At 38.6% G+C, this 23,040-nt stretch overlaps 1 protein-coding gene and 1 long non-coding RNA gene across 3 annotated transcripts in view; one reads left to right on the forward strand and one right to left on the reverse strand.

The window, feature by feature from the left end:
• LOC308070659 overlaps positions 1-14,986 on the forward strand; it is a 178,968-nt gene extending 163,982 nt beyond the window's left edge. Inside the window, exons 5-6 of the long non-coding RNA XR_013930798.1 lie at positions 7,386-7,498; positions 9,366-14,986. This is a non-coding gene — a long non-coding RNA (uncharacterized lncRNA). The remainder of the gene's footprint in view (positions 1-7,385; positions 7,499-9,365) is intronic.
• A 143-nt stretch (positions 14,987-15,129) lies between these two features.
• PREX1 (phosphatidylinositol-3,4,5-trisphosphate dependent Rac exchange factor 1) overlaps positions 15,130-23,040 on the reverse strand; it is a 165,333-nt gene continuing 157,422 nt past the window's right edge. For both annotated transcript variants that reach the window (XM_080404924.1, XM_080404923.1), the window contains exons 33-40: positions 22,689-22,788; positions 21,887-22,030; positions 21,149-21,263; positions 20,639-20,705; positions 19,717-19,904; positions 18,931-19,033; positions 18,305-18,372; positions 15,130-16,109 (exon numbers count right to left, since the gene is read on the reverse strand). In XM_080404924.1, the coding sequence (XP_080261050.1) occupies positions 16,067-16,109; positions 18,305-18,372; positions 18,931-19,033; positions 19,717-19,904; positions 20,639-20,705; positions 21,149-21,263; positions 21,887-22,030; positions 22,689-22,788 (828 nt within the window). In that variant the 3' untranslated portion in view covers positions 15,130-16,066. The remainder of the gene's footprint in view (positions 16,110-18,304; positions 18,373-18,930; positions 19,034-19,716; positions 19,905-20,638; positions 20,706-21,148; positions 21,264-21,886; positions 22,031-22,688; positions 22,789-23,040) is intronic.

The following is a 23,040-nucleotide window of genomic DNA, read 5'->3' on the forward strand; positions in this document are numbered from 1 at the left end:
ATATTTCCATTCCAACCTGGTAATTGATTTTTAAACTCACTTCAAAAAAACACTTGCCAACCTTGCTGAACTGGGAGTCAGCGAAAGATTGTGCTTGTTTTCCTGTTCTCTTCTATAGCACCCTGCTTTTCTGTTGCTCAAAGGATGAAAGCAGTGAAGACAGCAATGGTTTTCATCCTAACAGTTTTCATCCTTGAAGTTTACTCTCAAGACTATACTTTCCTAAATCTAAACAGTACAAGGCCATCATGCACTGTGTGCCTTTCTACTGAAAAATAAATCATTATTGTTATCATCTATTCACAAGGTCCTTCACCTAGCTGAACCTCCTCATCTCCCTTCATCTCCCTTCAGCTTCTCCCCTCTCCTGAGGTTTAAAACTGAAGGCCAGGATCACTATGCAGAAAATGATGGATGTTACCAGACAGTTTTCACTGTGCCTTTGGTGGAGGCACAAGCAGAGTTGACAGGGTAGGTTGGCCATCTGCTCATGGTGTGTTTTATCACAAAGTCAGCCCGAGTTTACCAAAGATCATTCAACAGTGGGATAAAGTGCACCCTCCAACTGCACTGAAGCAGATGAGGTGCTGGCATGAGCTGTTTGATCAGAGGCGGGCCCTGAGGTGCAGCAGGGGGGCAATATAAGCCCCTGGCAATGCCAACATCTTAGCTGCCAGCAGCCGCCTTCATTGTCATTTTAGTGCCTATGGTTGCAGCCCTCAATGGGCCACCAGGAAAATCTTTTCTTAGGTACGTCTGTGTCCAGAGTTGCAGAAAGGTGAAGACCAGATTTTGCTGAAGTACCTCAGAGTGAAGTTACACAATGTGGAAGAGGCAGTACAGCAGCTCATCTCTGCTGAGAGGAGGACAGCCTGTTTCCCCCACTCCCCTACTCCGTGCTTTCCTCCATCACCTTGTACTGATTCACTGAACCTTGCTGTGAGCTGATTCAGCTCGCTAGCTGAGCAGGAAACACCAACGAAAAAATGAATAGATTTCTGCTGAGTTAGCGAGTTGAATCAGCTCGCAGAAAAGTCGGATGAGTGCCAAACCCGGCACAGGATGGGGCTAGAACCCTGCAGCTGGACCTCGTCTTTCTGGCTGCAGCAGTGGCTGGCTCTCCGTGGGCGCTGCATACCCTTGCTCTTAGGCAACCGGCCCATTTGACCTTACATTTAAGCATACATTAACTGCTTTGCTAAGCAGCATCTAGAATCAAAGGAAGGGAATTTTCAGGGTACTAAATTAAATTAATGGAAATCTGTTGGTTTCTGTAGGCGTTTTATCTAGGGAAAGGCTAAAGAGGAGCTAAGGATTTCAGTGTTGCAGGACATGTCAATCACATGGGTGGATGCCAGCCTGTCTCTTCTCACTGTTGTAGGTATAAAGTGATGATGTTTTGTGGTTCTGCAAAGACAGTTACTTATTAAGAATCTCTTCCATATAAGATAGAAGTTTGTGAAGAAACTATAAATAGGAAAAAAAGAATTTATTATTTTACAATCTGGCATATTTTCATCTTTGTTCTACTGCATCCCATGTTAAATCATACTGTAGCACTTACTGCAGGACTGAACAGCTGTATATAAGGGATCTGAATGCAGGGAACCAGATCTTCCTTCCCTTTATACTGGCTGTTCCCTTTCACTGTTTTCAGTGGAGACATACTTGAAAAAGAATTAGTCAAAAGCTTTTTAGATACTGTTGATGGGATTCATCTGTAGGATTAGCTATTGATCCTGTAGCAGTGATCTTAGTTTTAATATCAAATGATCATTCTTCCTGTGAGGAAGCTGGCTTAAATGGGCAGAAATGCTTCCTGACATGGTTTTGTGAAGCAGTCATCTCTTATGGTATTTTCAATCAGGAAATGAAAGAATGTCTCAGTCTTCCCCTTGGCAGACCCATGGTCTTCACTGTTTTGTGGAAAAGGGAAAAGAAAATCAGGTGATTAAAATGTAGCATCTCCTTTTAACCCTGCTCTTTCTGAGACTTTTACTTTTCTCATTTTTTTTTTTGTTATTGCAAGAGCTGATGAACTGTAAGTGATTGGTAAGAGAGAGAATAGATTGTGCACTTAACCTTACCGTCTGACTTAGTTAATCTTCCAAAATGCAATTTATTCTGAGTGCTAACTGTAGTGTGTTTAATGGAACACAGAGGTTAAAGTGAGAAACTGGAAACAAATGCTCTCTATCTAAAGGCCAATCAATAACTGAATAGTTTGACAATCCCAAACCTCTGCCACTTTAATGTAATTGGAGTGTATGGAAAAAACATTACGTTTCAGCACCCACTAGCATCAACTTCCATTATTGGTAATACTACTAAGAATACATTCAAGTCATACTGTTGCAATAATGTGGAAGGAGTGGGAGCAAAGGGTTGTGCTGTCTTTTAAATCTATTTTGAGGGATATTGCTGTTTGCTGTGTATATTGGTTTGGGGACACACATGGAACCTCTCAGTATGTTTGAAGATTTTTATGGGCTGGTCTGTCTAAAACTAGTAATGCCAAACATGTTTGAAGCTAGTTATGGGGAGTCTCTATAGCAGTCCATCATCTATGGTTTCTCCAGATGAGGAAGGGGGAAAAAGTAATATTTACTGGAGTGATATGTAGCAAATCAGGTGAATGGCATAATATGAAAAAATATATGAACAGTGGAATTTATTTTTAATAATCATCGTTAATAGTGATCATTTGGCTGTATTGATCAAACATTGCTTTTGGAAAACAATATGCTGTGACTGCTGGCATGTATGCTTCTTATGTTAGTAAGTGGGAAATTTCATTTGGAGAAAGAGCCTGGGAGAGATTCCCTTCATTTCCTCTGGCTTTCAGAGGTAAGAAACAGTTTTGCATCTGTTTGAGTGTCATTCAACTGCAGTAAAGAATATCACTGGGAGCACCAGTTTAAAGCAGCTAAAACTAACTTAACTGCTTTGTCATTACAGGATCTGATGAGTCTACATAGAAAAGCTAAGTTTTATACGTGTCTCTTTGGGAAAGCTCATTATTTTATGTGTGTGTATAGATACAGGGATTATTTCTTGAAATGTCCTACTGACAAAACCAGCCAATTTATCCCAGTGGAACTAACTGAATATTTACTACTTTCATCTCTTTAGGGGTCCCAGGCAGCACTGAAAACCTAGCCTTTTGTATTCTCCTTTCAGCTTTAGATATAAACAGTGTAATCGTAAAGAGATACTGAAAATTTGTTTGCTTAACAGGGTTTTTTAGTTTTAATTCCACACCCCCCACCATTTTTCAAAATCTGACAATGTGAATTTCAGATTCACATCTAAAACAGCATTAATTCAAAAGAATGCATGTGTCCTTTTATGAGTTTCCCTGAACATGAATCCAAAAATAAAAACTTATAAAACTTTAATGGTTAATTAGTATTTGGCTATTTTGGGAGAAGAAAAAGCCTGCATGAACACTGTGCTGATCAGCAGCAGCTTTCTGGAAGCTGTAAGCAAGATAGCTTGGCCCAGCAGAAAAAATTTCAGACTGAAGAAAAGATAAATCTTATTCTCTCCTTTGCTATCTTGACATGGTAATTTACCTCCTCTGTATTTGATTTCTCCACATGCAAAGAGGGATAAGGCTTATTTATCAGCCAGTAAATACTCAGCCTTTCTAGTCACTATGGATTGCTAATGCAGAGATATGCTAAAATTGTAGCTTTAATTCCACTACTAATTGGAAACTGGGAAGTTTCCTAGAACCTTTATCAAAAAGAGACATACTAAGTGGGACTGTGGTTTTGTAAGTCATGGCTACGTGTCAGAAAGTCTTTCCCCCTGCCTGCTTTGGTCTGAAAAAGGCTGTTGAAACCAGCAGGGTTCTTTCTTATGCTGCAAAATGTGGACATTTCCATGAAATTTAATGTATTTTACAATTCTATGAGTATCCATGAGTAAAACTTATCTAGTAACAAGGAATGAGGGTAAAAATATGTGGTTTCCTTTGGCTTTTTTTCATTACTTTGAGTCTTAACTATCAAGTAAAGACAGATTCTAAATGTTATTTCTGACATTTTTTCATGGGCAAGAACCCCCAAACTAAAGGAAACTCACTTGATGGAAGGCGAAGTCCAGAACTTCTCAAGAAGCTTTCTGGGGTATATACAGAGATGAAGGGCAGGAGGAACAGTCACTGAATGCAAAGTAAGGATGGTTCCGTGGTCAGAGGAAGCTTAGGCAGCTATGAAACCAAGTTATTTCTATGCTGCAAAAGAAACTTCTTGTATGACACTGGCCATATTGCTTGCATCCAGATTCTCAAGGTTCTTCAAAAGTGTTTGGAGGCCTAAAGCATAAGAATAATTATTGTAGTGTTGAAGACTCAGGGGCACCATGGAATTAATAAAGTTTTCTGCAATGGTTTTTTTTCCTTTCCTAATAATTCTGTTCTAGTTTCTTTATGATTACCACAGAAGTCTGAACTACTGTTTCCAGGGATGGTCCACAAAAACAGAAAGATTTTTCAAGGCTTGGGTATCAAATTTAAAACCTGACTTTGTACATCCAATGCCTAATTATTGATTTCACGTGAGCAATACTCTGCAGTTACTGATACTGAATTTTAGTTGCCATTTAATCACTTTAGCCGCTCATCACTGCAACATTCTTCTGCAGCTCTCTTCAATGGCTTTTGGATTTTGTTGTCTTAAATAACATTTTATGATTTGAATTTTTTTCACAAGACATTCACTGTTTTTTTCAAATGACTGGTAAACAAATCCTGGCAGATTTCAAGACAGATCTGAGAAGTGAAGTGCTGTTCACACCCAACCTGTGTGAAAACTACCATTTGTTTCTTGTCAGTCAACAATGTTAATGCAGTTGTTTTGGTTAGAATTATATCTCAGAGGTCTCGTTCTCATTTCCCATCTGTATGGTGGGGAAAAAGTGCTTCCTACCTTATAGGGATACTGCGGAGTTACGTCCATTGAAGTACATTTCAATATTACTGCAAGCTAGTCAGAAACTGCAGTCAGAGGAGAAGCAGATAGAGCGAGTGCTCAACCTCAACCCAGAGCTGGCAATCACTCAGACTGGGAGCTGGGAGGCCCTCCTAGGTCTGATAATATAGATAATATCCTTAGTAAGCAAGGAAGGAAAATGCTTATTTCACTGCAGCAGCATGTCAAAAGTAGGCATAACAGCAGCATCTTTGCAGAGAGCAGCATGGTTGAGAGGATGCATAACAGGAGATGAAATAAGAGATCACCAGTAAATATAGCCCTATGTTGACTAGCTGATGGCAAAGATTCCGCTGAGGCACTCACTGACTGCTAAAGCTAGAAGAATATGTTGGTAAATAAGGATTGCTTGTTTTAAGAAGTGTGAAAACCCCAAAGATCCCAAACAGTTGGCGAACTTCTGTTCTGAGCTTTGTAATTATCTGCTCTTTATAAAAATAAGCAAACCACAGCCATGATCTAGACTGCATCTCAAATCCCTAATGTAATTCTCTAATGAGAAATATTAATAAATGTGGTCCATAAAGCACTTCTGGCAAATGACATTATACTGGTTCCTTCTTTTTATCTCCATCTGTTAAACTACTTTGAAAGGCAATTAAATTGCCTTTTAGGTTGCTTTAAAAGGTAAAAATACTTCAACTATTTTCCTAATCTGTCTTTCCTGTTTAAGCAAAGTCTTTTAGACAGTTGAACTGGTGATATGATGTTAGTAAGAGAATGCATGGTAATTTGTGAAATAGTGTATAGATGGCAAGAATTAGGTGTATGTTTGGTTGGGTTTGAGTTTTATACTGTCGGTTGTTGCTGGGTTTGGGTTATATACACTCCATATAGTTGTGATTCCACTGAATTTATGGAATCTACATTTTATTTACACCAGAGTAGGCATAAAAAATAAGGCCCAAGGTTTGTTATTTCTTACAGCAAGACACGCTATGTGTTGTGCTAGCTACAAAATTGCTTATTTCAGAAAACTTTAATAAAGCTCCTAAAAAATAAACCAGAGCTGAGTTCACGTGGGATCAGAGATAAATGATGCATCCTTTCCAAATTACTCTTTCCAAGCAATGCATTCATGTGACAGCTTCATTAACTTTCATGCAATAATTTGCAGATAAATTCCATCAAAAAAGCAAGTATTCAAGCACCACTAATAATATTAATTTGATTTTTGCACATTAAACCTGTGATAAAGCCATACTAATTATTTTAATTATCTCAAGATGAAAATACGTCACTCATGTAAGTAATTATGTAAGTAATTTAAAACTGATTAAATAATAATGATTCTTTGCTCATTGCCTTCAAAGTGCTTATAACCAAATTTAATTTTAAGCAGGATCAAGAAAATAATCACTTGATTCAAACATTAATTACTAATTTTAATCCTAATTCATTAAAAACAGGCCTATTTTTTTGCAGACTGCAGGGCATTAATTGACATTTTACAAAATGAGCCGTTATTTTGGCATGGGGAAGTATTTTTCAAACGGTGAATCGTGACTACCAGAAGGAATTGTTAAAGAGCTCTGAGGGAGCTTTGACTTAGAAAAAGGAGCCCTATTGCCCTATTTAGAGGCAGTTCAGCTTCTCTAGGTTGACTGGAAAAGTAGTTGTAACTCTGCTATTCACACTAGCCAGGGAGCTGTTAACGACCTTTAATTACTGGCAGTAGGAGAGTAAGCTGAAGAAAAATTATCCTAAAGTAAACAAACAGCAGCTTTATTGAGATAAACTGAAACAGGACAGGGAACAGTTTAGGTCAATTTAGAAGTGTAAGAATCAGAAGGTTTATTGCTTGCTTTCCAATCAAATTGGAAAATAAAGAATCTGAGCAATTTGTTCAGGATTTGGTCCAGGAATGTACAGCCTTACAACTATAGGACTGGTTTTGTTGGGGTTTTTTGTCTAGCTTGTCTGTAATAGCTAGCCTCCTTTGTTAGGAGCCGGGGAGAATATCAACACCCTCCAAAAACCTGAGGAAATTTTGGATTGTAAATTCCTTTGGAAAAGGACTCGCTTTTTGATATATAACTGTAAAGAGTTTAACCCAATGGCTAAGGGATCCTATATGATATATTAAAAAAAATTACATTGATGTATCAGTAATTTTTCTAATAGTAGATTTTAAGCCCGATGGGATTATTATAACCATCATGCAACATACTGACTAGTAACTCATGGGTTTTAACCCTTGTCCCTGCTGCTAATTCAATATCTCGATTTTGCTCACTCAAATTGTGTGCTTTCTAAGTCCCAGGTGATTAGAACTCCACCTAAGGGGCTGTACTATCATTTTATTGATGATAGTTTTAGGAGTATTTCCTGTTCAGCCTGTATTTTTACACTTATCAGTTTAACCCTTCTCATCTCTTTGCTCCTCAGATAATCCATTTTAACCACAGGCAGAACTGGACACAGATTCCATGACTGAAAATCAACACAACTAGAGTTTCGACAAGAAATCATTTGAATTGTGAAGGAAAGCCAGTAAAAAGGTAATCTGTTCTTTTTGTTCCACAGAGAAGGTATTATTTTGTACTGTCATCAGCCACTCACTAGACTTTGGTATAAAGAGAACACAAGTGAAAGTAGAAACTGATGTTCAATGCAGCTAATACACTGTCTAAACCACCTTTCTCTGCATAAATGTAACGACCTGAAACTGGGGCAGGGTAGGGTGGGTATTTTATTGAAGTGTAGATACCAGTGGATAAACCTGAAGTAACTGTTATTTGCTGCTTGATGGGGGGAAATCATGATGTATTTTTTAAATTGTCAGTGTAAAACAGAACCCATACAAAACAGACAGGCATTTATTTTAATAGAAAGCTATCAGGAGATGAAAACAGTTAATCACTGAGAAGTACTCCCAGTCTTTTAATGAGCACAGGACAACAACAAAAAAAAAAAAAAAAAAAAAAAAAGGAAATAACGCTGAAGATTAAGGCTGTATGTCAGCTGTAGCAAAAAACTGCCTAGCATAATGTAGTGCCCAGTGGAGACTGGGCAGAGAGGACAAATAATGTCTTTTTCCCTGAACTTCCTCCTATATACGTGTGCCTGCAGGAGGTGGGCAGCCCCTGGCAGTTTTAAAGTCTAGGTCTCCCTATCGGGAAATTTTGGAAGCAGGTGGTCCCTGGGGTACCCTGGTCCTGGTCTGGTTGGGCTGCAGCTGTCTCCCTGCAGATGATCATGGCAGCTGGTGAACTGAGAGCAGACAGCAAGCGTACTGCGCAGTTTGTCAGCAGGTCTTCAGCATTGCCTCTTGGCACTCTCAACAGCAGCAGCATGCCCCTGGGTGAGCCACCGTTACTGGCAACTGTACAAGGAAAAAGAGTTGTCAGAGACCTTCTGAAATAGTTCCTATTGCTCTGAACACAGTTTACTTACTATAAACTTACTTTTGCTTCACATTACTTCTGTGTAAGCCATGGATGGGGTTAGTACTGGGTGTACTAGTACAAGTTCTTGTTGTGAAGATTCCCAGGAGCTATTTGTTCTTTGCTCAAGACAGCTTATGAGTCCGGGCTTTTGAACATGCTATTAAGACTCTAAGGCAAAGAACTGGCAGTCACAGTCCCTGCCCCTCATCTCTCCTGAACAGTAAAATGAAAATGCAGACATCTCAACTGATTTCCAAAAAGCAAACAGTACATTCCTTTTCTAGTGACTAGCTGATTGCCCCGGTGAATAGGATCAAAGGAGAAAGCAGGCTAGAAAGCAAGCCAGTCAAATTCACCAGTGAAAAGGAACAGGAACTTTATAAAAAACAACACTGATAAAGGAAGCAGGAAATGTTGGGCTTATAGTGGGTTCAGAAACATTAGGCTAGGGATCTTACGGCACTCTGTAAATTTCAGCGTCCCTTTCATGATCTGCATCACCCTCAGAAGCAGCTTACTAGGTGAGGTCTGTTTATTGATTGGAATTCCTTATGCCTATTTTCTCCAGCATAAAACACTGCTCGGAGAGTAGCCCATTATTGCTGCTATCTGTGGCATGTTTGTTTCTCTTTGGTTTCTGTCCCAGTGTCATACAGTCAACTTCTTTAAGGCTGAAACAGGTCTCTTGTTCAGGGGTTGCTGTACGAGTAGCACCTCTTTAAGTTTCTTCAAAACGAAGTGGAAATTAAACCACCAGTAGAAACTAGAGGCTTGTCCTTGTCTTATAGTAATGTTCAGGCTACTAAACTTTGAGGACTTAAGGAATTTGACAGGGTGATTTTGGTTAAGAACCAAAACCTAACATATTTCAACATGCAATAATGGGGCAAAAAAGAAGTTCAGTTTTCACCACACGGGAAGCCACAAACTAAACTGTTCTTGAATCTCTCCTTTGACATGTTTCCTCTCTGTTACTAAGAAGAGAAGAAAACCCAAATCACAGTATCTTGATCAGAGGCATGGATGAAGGGATTTAAGTCTTATGTTATTCTCCTCTTTCTTGGAAACCTATGGAACCCTTTCAGGTGTGCAGATTTAATCTCTTCAGTTGATTCTTTCAGTGAATGGTAAGTGTCCTCATTCTAACTGCTGGATTGCATGCACTTGATGCAACACATACACTGTGGAAATAGTAGAAGTTGTAAGCAATTTAGGTATTCTGAATAAGTGTCAGAACATATAAAGCTGAGTTTAAAACTCTGAGGGAAAACCTGTCTCAGTTTCAGGGTGAAAGGAAATTTTAGATGCACGGTTGGGGGAATCAAAAACAGCAATGCATTTTCCTGGCTTCAGTTTTGTCTTTGTTTGCAGAGGAGGGGTAAGAGATCTTGTTCTTTAATTCATGCCCTGTAAAGACAGAATGCAGTTTTCACACAGCAGGAAAGAGCTCTTTTAATTGTCCCTCAAAACGGAAAAGGATTTGACCATCAAATAGTTTTCTTTTTACTTTCTCAATCTTCTTGAAGTTCAAAAGGTTCTGCTTAAAGCAATAGCCCAAATATTTTTAATGACCCAATAGAAATGTCTCCTGTTCAGATACCTTCCAACCTTCCAAACCTAAGAGGAGCACTCTGAATCCCGTCTGATAAAAGACACATTGTTATGACCATCTGGGCAGTTTTTTCTGAATGGCTTGATTTCAGCTGACAGACACAGAGCATACACACAGATCAGTAATGCTGAAATGACAACATGGATTAGACAATACAACACAAAAAGTTGAACAAATTATATTAAGACTTTTTTCTTAATGCAGGATACACATGCTTAGTTAAAAATACAGAAACACGAAGAAAAATATAACACTATTAATACATAGAAATCCCTCAAACTTAACTGGAAAAACCCTCTCAAATATTCTGTACATTTTTTCTTTTTACAAAACATTTGAAAATGCCAATTCTATAAACTGATATAAAACTATCATCTCTGGAACATTTTCCTAAACCCATGAAAAGTTCGGTTTCATGCAAAAACATAGTACACAACTCGTGTCATTTCAGAATAGCCCCCCCCCCCGCCCAGACGAGGTAATTGATCTTAGGTGCAAAATGAGCTGTAAATCTAGTAATGCTACAGCAATCTTACTTGAGCTGCTATGGCTGATCATCACTTAACTTTGAAAAACCTTTTAAATTTGGCCTAACCTACAGTCAGACTGCAGTGGTCTCTCCTACCCTTTGTAAAAAGGGCAAAAATAAAGGCCCTTCAAAAGCTCTCTTCCTCTGCAATGAGTTGTTAGTGCACTGATTTTCATCTTGAGGTCTTAGCTCATCTAGAAACATCTGTGAAAGGTTAACTATAAAAAGCAAGCCTATTGTTCTAAGATAATTAGGTCCTTCATCTTTAATTCAGCACTGAAGCCAGTGGAGGTTTCAGAATATCAAGGTGTAACCCATTCAACTGGTTGGGGTCCAGGTACTGACAAATTTTCTTCCGGTATGCTTGATTGCAACACTGTATCAGAGCCTGATTCTCAGGGTATATATACTGATAATTAGAAGGATTTTAAATTAACAGTATTATCCTTGTGCCCAACTGTAGGATAAAAGAATTATCAATTCTTTTACAAACTAAAATGTACTATTCTGAAATCCAAATTGAATATCCTCTTGCCAAGGCCGTATTTTTAAAATATTATTCACCTAACATTTACTTATGTTCTGAATTCTGACATTCTTCCAATCAAGGAGTAGGATCCGCTGAAGATAAGGGAGTCTGAAGAAACTTCACATATAAATATGAGTTTATTATTTTTCACTAATGAAAAGCAGGTATGTTAAATTAGGTTCCTTTGATGGTATTAATGCCTAGTACTTCCAGGCCCTGAAATGGAGCAGAGCAAGTACATAAGAAATACACAGTCTTTCCTTGTACCAAGTGCTATTAATTAATGTATTTATAGGAATTAAAAGCAGATATTTTTATATGTCTTTGTGACGTTTATCCTTTTTTCCATCTAGTTTCTTGTTTTTTATGTATTAGAACTGTATTATATATGTAAAGGACTGTCAGTTTTCAAAGCAGTTTACCATTTTTCTCCTTTGAATCTTTACCATACCGGTGTTAATAGTTCCCCAGTTCCCATCCCAAAGTGCAGCAGAAGTGAATTGCTCAGTATAGCAAAGCAAGTTGGGCATGGTGAAACTGAGCACTTGGAAATTCATGTCTTAAGAACACCAGAATGTTTTCAGTCTGTGACAGTAAAACTGCTATTGCACGATGTTATTTCACAGAAACCAGGAAGGACTGTTGCATAAGGAGGATCAGAAGCCAGTGGCACGACAACCATTCCTTGGTGCTAACCAAAGCCGGGACTCTGATTCTAAAAGGTGGGAAAAACACCTTTTGCTGTTTGAGGGCTTTTCTCCCCTGTTAAGATAAACAGCTATTGCAGACTTCTCTGAATGGCCAATTTGAACACTAGTGCTACACAAATACTAGTTTCAGATACAAATTGTACTGGGCAATTTGATTAATCAATGATATCAGTAAGTCTGTGAGCTGTGTGCTGCTGTGAATACTCTGGTTTCATGAGCTGTTTGTTGGGTTGGGGGTGGTGGGTTTTTTGCCCTTTTACCAATGAGCAATGATTAGGTGCTTAGAAGCTGTGTCAGACGTTTTTAATGCCAAGCGTTATGACAGATTTAATACTATATATGCTGTTTGGAAGTAGGAGTGTTTAAAATTATTTTTACATTTAAATTCTGGTTAGGCCTTAGTGTTCTATACCTTCAAATCACTTTAGAACCATGAAATAATTAGTGCTCAAAATATTCCCAAATTATCACTATTTACTGAGAAGAAAATGACAGAGAAAAAGGATTTGCCAGAGCCCAGATGGATTTTTCTTTTTAATGGTTTTTATTCCCAATAGAAGTGAGATGTGTATTTGTCTAAATCTGTGCTTTCTCATCTAAAAATCCCAGTATTTCAGTCTGCAACTGAATACTGGAATATGAAAACATCTAATGCTAACAGATAGGTGTGGCCTGGATTTGAAAAGCAGTTTACACCTCTGCAAATGCCACGGACAAAACCAGACAAAGCAGGGGCCACCTTCTCCGCTCAGAGAGGCTCTTCCATGGCTCCAGGCACTACTGACCGCTTCATTTTTCCAAGCCCCTTTGTAAAAGTTACTTCTTTTTTTTGTCAGAGCCTGATTGGGAAAAAAAAAAAGTGTTTCTAGGGTCCAGAACAATGGATGGCTTGTGCCCCTTTTTCAACTTGTTGCTGTATTTATGTTTAGATTGAACTGGCTTTACCTCCCTCATTTTATTACATTATTATCTTTATAAAAAGGCATCAATTATACCTGTGTCTTAAGCTAAATCAAGCTCTCCTGGTCTTTTCTTGCAGAATTGTATCCACTTTATTGATACCATTTATAGTATTTTTCTTCAACATCTAGCTACTGCAATTTCACTTAATTATTTGGCCTCTGCACAGTGGCTTGACTATTTCCCCATCCCAGCTGGAAATTTGTCTCCCAGTACAGGCTGAGCTTTCATGATTCTATCAAATTGCATCTGAGTCATCTTGTAGCAAACCATAACCAAGGTCCTTTTATTATCAATTAACAAGAAATATAGCAAAATACTTTGTTTATTCTTCAAGTGCATGAGCTAGTATTTGTAATGTAAAATTTCATCTCATTCGTATCATCCCCTTCAGTGTTCAATGTCTTCCAGGATGTTTTTTTTATGTGCACCCTGATCTAGATCACTGCCTCCCGCTTTAACATCCCCCCCGGCCTCATAGTACCTGTGCTTCAGTGTTTAATGAAAACGCTAAGTAAATTCAGTTGCAAGACTGATGCATAAGATATTCCACTTGCAGCTGCCACCCGACCCCCACCTTCTTTTCAGCGTTGCCTTCTTTCCTTTAGCCAGCTGCTTACACACCTCATCGTCACGCTGCTAGTTTCCATTTTCTCCATCTCGACTGTTTTCCACATTTTCCATACTTCCACTCTATCAGGTGCTCCAAATCTATGAAATCTGCACTTGCTCGGTTGTGGGTTCTTACTTGGCTTTCAGCCATGGAAATTCTACAGCCCTAAGCCACTCTCCTTACTTGCAGGTTGGCTTGTGCGTTGCCCTCTTATTTTCCGCCTGAACCTGTTTTTTCCAGCACTGCGTTCAAACCCTGCAATTTTACAGCATCAGAACAGTTTTTCTTTTCTACTTTTATAGGAAGCCTGCAGTGAAACACACCGGCAGCCGACACTGCACAAACAGGAAGAGTTTAGCTCTGCACTGCCAGTTTGAGCTGATATTGAAACCAACTCTTCCCTTACAGTTTAAACTTCCGACTCCTCATCAGTCCATACAAATCTCAGAACTCAAACTGTTCAGCAGAACTTTGAGCTAAGGAACTAAAGGCTGTAAAAGAATAATAAGATCATACCTTCTTTCCTTATAATATAAACCAACTTTTAATAATAAAAACTTCTATCACGTTTTCAATGAGAATAACATACATTTCAATGTAAAACAGTGCACAGTGTAAATGCCCTTAGATACTCTTCTATGCATCTTTAATGTTTACAGTGACTGCGTAAGTGTGGGCCAGGATCCTCATCAGGCCGTGTAAATCGCTGCAGTTCCACTGAACAGAGCCGATGTAGACAAAGCGAGGATCTTGACCTATGTGTTCTTTTTATTTTTGGGTGTTCCTACAGTTCTTATAACACTAAGTACATTTTAAGTTGAGGATTCAGTAAAGAAACAACCATTTCTTCTTCAAACAGCAAGAATAACTCTTCTACAATTAACAAAAAGTGCATTGAAATAACGATCTACTGGTCTGGCTGCAGTACAAAATGGATACTCGGTAACAAGTCCCCATATCCAACAGCTGGCGACTGACTAGTTCCCTGCAACAGGTTACTGTAGGTCCGAGGAAACAGGTACAAGTAAGAGATTAAACAAAACATGTTCCTTCCCCAAAACTATATCAGTCTGTGAGTGAAGGAAAACAAATAATAATTAAACCATTAAGAAAAAAGGTTCAGAACAATCTGCATCCCCAAACTTGCAACAAGCCGTTTTGTATTGAAGTGCAGATTAAAAAAAAAAAAAAAATAATCAAGAGACCTTCATATCCAAATAGAAAAAGTCTAATTTTAGTTTTTGAGTTGGTTTGGGCAGTAATAAAATAAAATTAAGCCAGCTAAAAAACAAACAACATCACAAATAAAACCCCCAAACTTTTATTTTCTAGAATATACATCACTGCAAAGCGCTTCTGGATTTCCTAACTGTGAACTGTTTTAAACGAGGCTGTGGAGAAGCAGAGGAATGGTAAGTTTCCTATACACCCTCGTACTGAGACTTGCTACAACTGAAACGCGTTAGGGAGGGATGGTCATATTAAGGCACTCACTCCAAAAGAACATTATTTCTGTCCTGAGACTGCTGACATGTTTCAATTAGTTTCAGCCAGTAATTTGGAAAAAATTACTGTGCTTAGGATAATACTGACAGAATGGAGAACAATTTTTGAAACAAGAGAAAATAAAGTACATTATATACATGATTCCTTTTTTCTTTTAACTTAAAAGCATCCCTAATACATCTTAATAACTGTATTAAAGACTACTTAAATATCGAAAGATTTTAAATAATGTAGATTTTTTTTCAGTAAACTGGGAGTAGCTGTGTAAATTGCCAGCATATTGGTCCCATTTTAAACAATATAATTTTTATTTAAATCTTGTATATATAATAACATGATCGAAAACACATATTCCACTCCACATAAATAAGTATAGTTCTTCTGACCTGTTTTCAAAACTACATCTGTTCAAATAATCAGATTATAAGACTGTATTTTTCCTTTGTAAAGTTTCCTTTAAACTCCTCCACTCCCAATCTCTCCTCTTAAATAGTACTGTATTTCCAGAGTACATAATAGGGCATTAGTAAAAAGAGTTAATCAAAAACCTGAAAGCTACAGTAAGTAAAACGAAGTAATGTTAAGAAGTATTATGGAATGTATACTCTGCAGCATAGAGAGATTGGTTCTCACTGGGCCGAATGGGAAAATTACTCCAGAAGAAATTCTTTATGTTCATATTTGACTGAACCATAGATTGTGCTATTCGTTGTTCAAAAGTGCAGGTCAGTTAATGGAAAAGTGGTGTTTATGAAGCTACTGCTCAAGGATGCTGACCAAAATTATGCTGGCAATTAAATGGGTGCCAGATGCAGTACAGGGAGAGAGAGATGTGTCATTCTGGATTTTCTTAACCAATCTGTATCCTGAAGTCCACAACTTTTAGGTGGCAGCACAAACAAGTCACCAGTGAAACTGCACTTTCTTGCAATATAACTGTCACTTTTCCAGGCAAACGGCAGTAACATCCACATCCACCTTAGCTCTGTGGTGTTTGTTTCAAGAATTTCTTCAAGAAGTCAAAGAAACACAAGAATCCCTGCACATGCCGCAGGAGTTCAAAGGCAGGTTCTTGGTGCCTCGGTCCAGCAGGTTCATCCGCTACTCAACCAGAGCAGCGCCTCTTGGTTCAGCACCATCAGTGTCAGTTAGCGTGGGTCCTCAGCCAGGGCGGCTCAGCTGAATGCTTCAGTGATGCTGCAATGTAGGTGCCTCTCACTTCTATAAATCCCCATCTGTAGGTGGCTGGCACAACCTATAGAGTCTTTAAGGCAGAATAAGACAGAGTACGGTATTAAATAGCATAAGCATGATAACCAAGTTCCTGACATAGAATATGGCAGTCAACTTCTTTTATCATTCTGCAAGCTTTAATCTGATATCAAAAGTACCACCATTTTTCATTTTAATAACTGCAAATTTAGAAGTGCCACTGGTGATTTATTAACTAAAGTATTTACAATCATTGTTTAAATACTCTACGAGACTTTCCATCACTCCCTTTTAACTCTTGCCCAGTTTGGGTCTTCAACAGTCCCTTTTTCTATTTCTTCAGCTTTAAGCCCCGTTCAGCATTTTTCCTGAACAAGACAGTTCACCCCTCACGCGGCTCGGGCTACCAAACGGAGAAAGGAATGTACTGGCTTATTGACATGGCTGAACAAACTTTAAAATTGGTAATCATATTTTCAGAGAACCATTTTGAGCCACAAGATTAGCAAATTGAGATCACTGGTTAAAACTCTAAGTACATCTGGACTCTCATTCATATATGACTCTGGTAGCTTTTTCTTGCTTTTTCTATTTTACATTTGAAGAGACTCAAGTCTTTTATAACTTCCCTTTCAAGGCCGCTACTACAGAGTTTGACAAACGTCAATGCTCTGAAATATAATCCTGAGAATTAACATTACTTCACCAGATCACCTTTTAACTTTGCTCAGTTTTATTTCACATTATGATGATGGAACCCAGTAGGAACACATGTATCTGAGCTTTATTGCCATGAAATAATCCAAGTAAATAGTCCTGGAATCTGGCATTGTGATGTAGAGTGCATACAAAAGGAGTACCTCATCTTCTGATTTGTTTGTAAAGCTGTTTCTTTTTGAACACAGCATGCTGTTACAGTCGTAAAAACGGAACCAAAGTAATGTACAGACATTAATAAGGCGAAATAGCCATGCTGCTAGAACACTGGGGACATGGTACAGGAGCCAACACTGACTGTTATTTTATTCCTTTTTGAAATAGTAATTACAATCCAACAGAAGGACAAGTTTCTAAATGCAAAACATTGCTCTTTTTAAGGTCTTGGAAAATAAACGAAGGCCAGACTGTTATAATGGAGCATCATTACAGTCCGCAAAGTTTAAAATAATTACCTATAAATGCTTTGAGGAGCGAATAGGAAAAATACTAAAAAGAGGCCAGGCTTATTTAGACTAACTCAGAAGTCTTAATGGGTGAACGAGATAGCAATGTTTGAAAGAAGTCTTCCTGACACTGAGCTACTGTGTTCCTTGGAGGACTCCAGCATTAGCAAATACACTCACTCTGGCTGAAGGGAGGGCACAGACTTTACTGGATCTTTTCTGGTGCCGATTCCTGCATGCCAGAGCTGGTTTGCCTTCATATAAACAACACCATTGATGAAGGTAAATCAGAAGTTTTTTTGATATTTGTACAGGCTGATCCTGTATATATTGTCATCTAAATCGTGACAATTTGTTACTACCTTTGTGGTAAAATGCTGTTACAGTTTACAAAAGAATATTCTCTTCACTCTGGTATGTGAAATTGGAGGAGTATTAACCAGAAAGAGATACTTTTCTTAAAAATAAAGCTACTCCTATCCTGTAGAGAGAGATGATGAACATCTTTAGCTCCTGTTAGGTGCAGTAGGATTCACAAATGTACAGTGCTTTTCAAAGTTGTCTTCCAGACAAGAACATGTATCACCCTGGGCAACTGATCTTCCTTAGAGCTGCATTACTGTATGGTTACTCTGACTTGAAGCGCTCACTCTTAAACCTGCTCTGCCAAAACTAAACAGTAAAGCTCTTCTAAGCACACAATAGCATTAGCCTATGAATTGTCTTTGCGTATCTGCAGTCCGATTTGCCATTCAGTTTTTCTTTCTGAGCATGCCACAGATGGCTGTCAATCACTAGCTTTGCCAACTCACAGCAACAGTCCAAAAATACCCTTCTCTCTGATCAGTTACATTTTATTCAGAAAATGCAGAAACCTTTGAAGTTAATGATCTGCAAATTGTGAGCAGCAAAGCTGATTAATTTACAGTGCGCTTAGTTTAGTACAGTGAGAAAGAACAGGATTTTTAAAATTTTTTTCCACTATTGCTGCTAAGGCGATCCTTGGTTATAACAGGAACTCCACAACTGTTACAGAAACATAAAACCAGCACTCAGATGAAATGCATAATACGTAATAACCTACCGAGGTGCACACTGTGGCATTTGGTCCATCACTTTCAGATTCTTGGCAGAGATTTCAACCCTTGGTCCCTAAGGAAACAGACAATTTATGGTACTGACAGTATCAATACAGCATCTGATCCTTAGGGGAAAATATTATAATGGGAGTATGGTTTCTATTTGAGAATCCATTAACTACTTTTAGAACAGTTGGAATCCATTGGGTGGATACATTAGTCATCTGTGTTTACTTAAAAGATGGAATTAGTCCCAAAGCACTTTACAAGCACTGCTGTCTAGCACTAGGGAATTTCTACTATTTAACACTATGACTGAGACTTGGGGTTTTTTTATGTACAGAAAATGTCTTAAATATACTGCACAGTCTCTACTTTCTAACCATCAAGACACACACTTTAAATAACGTACACTGAGGCATATATTTAAATTGCTGTTATGGCTATACACGCAAAAGTTAAATTTGTTCCTGTCAAATATATGCGTAGCTATTCAGATACTAATAGACGTTTGGCTGTGTAGGTGTGTAGTGCACAAAATACAGTGCCACACTGAAACAAAGTGGTGTTTGTACAATGATGTTACTGGAATGAATATGGTGGCAGGCAGCAGACACACTCAAATACTTACTTGCTTTCGCATGATGTCTGTAGCTTGCATGATACACTTGGGCAGAAGGCCATGACTTCGAGCCAGGATGGCTGCTTGCTCCAGGGACACACTCAGTGTACTTCTGAACATGGGGACAAGAGACATGAAATCACAGATCGTATTTACAAATGTATTAATAGGTATGTACAGGGCACTTAACTGTTATGTATGATTTCTGTTAGCTAGCATTCTTATATTTACTTTTTTAGTTGTTTTACTTACAAAACCATAAAATGACCTCAGTCCTGCATGTCCAGTCTTGTTACCTAGAAACTGCAATTGTTTGAGTCTCTGGCATCATTATTACAAGACTGTGTGTCACTGCTCTTCTGCATTGATTCCTATAAAGTCATTCACAAATTAATCTTTTCTCTACTCAATGGTTTCAAGGTGCTGGAAAAACAGTGGTGTGTTTAGAATCAATGCTTGCATACACCAAGATTCTAAAGCTATTTTTGAGCAACTTCCTATTTTTCCAGCCTGTGATTGAAGACAATGTTGACTGAAAGTTACATGCAATGAGATCACTCGGTTGCATTGGTTGATGCACTGAAATATAAAAAATTGTGTCTCAATAATTATTAACAAAAGTATTAAAAGTCACAACCTACCCTTAAATAAAGATGGCAGTAGATTGGGGTCCTTATTACATTCCGTTACAATCTACCTTCTATTGCTTTGAACAGACTCAAATATATTGCTCAGATCTCTAGAAAGGACAAACGTTCTCATCACACTGGTAACACGTAGGCTTCTTAAACCTACCTCTGCATCCCAGTGCCGCACATAGTGATCTGACAGGCTCCAAGTCGGTAACAGAGCTCAGAGGATATAGGCAGCAGCCCAGCTCCTGATGTGTTACTGCTAGAACACCCTGACTGGGTTGGTTTTGTATTAATGAAAGACTTCATCAGCCTGCAAAGCTCATCCATTGCATTAATGGGGCGAATAAGCTAAACAAAGCGATGAAAAAAATCCATCAGTGGCATACTTAGACCTTCAGTTATAAAAATGTTTGCAATTCTTTATCCTATACCTAAGCACAAGAATCTACGCAAGAGTAATTGCCACACAGAAACAACTATTTAGAATATATATGAACTTTGGAAGTAGAAAAATACAATTATTTAGACTTGGGACAACGTTTTGCAACTATCACAAATCACATAGATTACTTACAATGTGTATTACAATTGCAAGGATACTCTCTGATTTTGTCTTCCCTGCAGCAGTATTTAATGCCTTACATGCATACATTCACGTGTATCACCTGCCCTAGTTAGACAGACTGCCTTTACGTGAGATGCCGGGAAGTTTTTCCTATTGTTTTCTTCTATAACACTGAACAAAATGTAACTCGCAAACTGAACATTTGTTCGTTTTCATGTGTCTGTGGGAAAGGAAAATTGATTCATTCTGTCCGATATCAGGTACCATATTTAGCAGGGGCAGTCAGTCTTATCATTGCCTAGATTAAAGGTTCTGCACATTTTTTTCCAAACAAAAGAACTATAGCCAAGCTTCAGAGAAATTCAGATCACTTCTTTAGGGCAGGGAACATTTTTTTAAATGATGTTTGGGTTTGTACACGTCTGCCATCGGGATATCCCACAACTGGGACATTAGAGATGTAGAAATAATATTTCTGTGAGACAGTTTATTGTAGAAATAAACACCATAACAATACCTGATCAATCTTCACCGCAGTAGTATTGGAATCAGTGGGCAAGTTTGATCTCTCCAGGTAAAATGTCCTGCAAAAAGGCCAGCAAGGACAACATTAGTTAGTGAGTCTCCTTTCAAGCACACAGATATACACTAGCTTGTATAAAACATCTGAGAAGGCTATGCTAAAAATCTTGTACTTCAAGATCTGCTTTCTTATGGAACCATTTTGCTTGCAGTTATTTACAGAGTCTGTATTTAAATGTTCCAAGTCCTGGTTTTTAAGTAATTTTTGCTCTGCACAAAATCCTGAAGTCAAAGTACTTGGGAGTTTCCTTCCGTACAGTGCACTACTTCAGAATGAGTTTAACTATGGGAAGAAAATTAACAAGTTTCCCACACAATGAGGTTCTCCAAAAATCCATCTGTGCAAGAAACCATCAGGAAAGGAATCTGTTTTTCTAATTTTAAGGTCCTTAGCAAGGAGCACTCTTTGCAATGTCTTTTAAGGCAAGGGAGAAGCATGAATTACCTGAGTTTACGGTAGTATTGCTGCACTTTTTCAAGTGAAATACCATTAATTTGCTGTGGAAGTTCTTCTAGAGATGAGCCGGCTGGTTGTGATTGCCCCTCCATACTCTCCAGAGCTGAAGAAGAAAACATTTTACTAAACCTATGTTATTAGTTTTCTTTTTATTCATTTACTTATTTATCGCTATACCATCTCACTGCTCAACACATGACTGTTGGGTTATGTCAAGGCTGATACTGTCTAAATTGAATGCATTTCCCAGTACAGAAATAGAGTGCTAGTATCATAAAGGTGAGCTCCACAGAAAGCAGCTCTGTCTAACAGCAATTATTCCCCATTAATAGCCCCTTGAAGGGAATTTCCTGCATTGCATTTTGGTGTGAATATTTGCTTATCAAGTCAATTTCCAGCCCAGATGATTCTATCACGGTGTACGCTTTTAAAAACAATTCTCTCTAGCCTGGGAACATCTCCTATCTTACGTGTAGTGTAATATAATGGTTTTACGGCCTTTACAGGAAGATGTAAAAAAGCCCCAAACAGGCATATCTTGTTCTCATGACTGTTTCTTATTCTAAGATGTAGCACTCCCCAGGCCCTCCTAGAACAGAAACATCTGCTTCTTAAATATGCCTGTAGTTCTCAGTTATGTTCTGAGCTTCATGGTCATTCTTTGTTTTGCATCTTTTCAACACAGTCAGTTAGCTCATTCTTCTCAAGAAAGCTTTTTATAGACACCTTTTGTAAAGAGCACCGTGTGCAGTTTCAAGCTTCCCCCATTCTGAAACCGAGAAGGCAGTTTGGAGAAGTAGTAGCTGTCAAGATAAAAGATAACCTTCAAGGCCTGACGGCTTCCTTCGATGTGGTAGAAGACATGGGTATCTGGAGAAATAAAGATAAAACACTTGCTGCTTTATCACAGCAGGAGAAATGTGAAACCATTGCTATCCGAGTTTGTTAGACCATCTAATGACATTTCACATCCCCGCCATAGATGAATAAGGGAGACCCTTTACTGAGAGCATGCAGGCTCTGACATGTTATACTTAAAAAGATACACAGCATGACCTAGCATGATGTTTGATGCTATACAATAAACATGGTTAATAATTAAAATCACATCTTGTTTCATGGCATATCATAGTCAGTAAACATGGAGAGAGATGTGGCAGGGTGGGACACAGGACACAGAAGAGCTGGGGAGGGACAGTCCTTAGGTAATGTGGTGAATTACAAACACCTGTCACGAGCCGCTCATCATCTGCCATGTCCCCTGTGTGCAGAATCACACAGGTAAGGTAGGCTGGCACCGACCACAGTTACAAATCACAGAACATGCCACCAGCATCCCACGATCTCAGTCCTGCTTTTTATGCTGTGTGTTTGCAGTGGAAGCTGAGGGAATGCAACAGCGCTTTGGAGAAGCTGCTCAGTGCTCTCCAGGTCTGACACGGTCTGTTAGATTTAGAATCATGGAGGATATTAACCCATAAAACAAAACAAGAAAAAAGCGCTTCAAAGAAACAGAGAATACTCTCACTTGCTACAAGACTTTCATCCAGCTGCTTGAAATAGAAGGCGACTTTGTCCAGTTCAGTCAGTGTGACCTGGATGTCTTCCAGCATGGTACGCTCCTCCTTCTGCAGGGCAAAGAAACAGACATAAATAGGTTGTAACCTGCCAGAAGGAGGCCGGAGGCAGGAAGGTGTAGTTGTTACGGGCAGGCTTTGGTTCAGGAGACCTAGAGCAGAACATAGAGCTTCCCACTAACTCCATGCCAGCCCAGCAATTACTAAGGGCTCTTTCACTTTCTGACACAAGTTTAGCTACCCTTTGCTTAGATGTCATTTGATGTGACTCACAAAAGAGTACAGAGATTTAAGGACTGAGTA

This window comes from Falco punctatus (genome assembly GCF_963210335.1).
Source record: "Falco punctatus genome assembly, chromosome: 10".
Lineage (NCBI taxonomy): Eukaryota > Metazoa > Chordata > Aves > Falconiformes > Falconidae > Falco > Falco punctatus.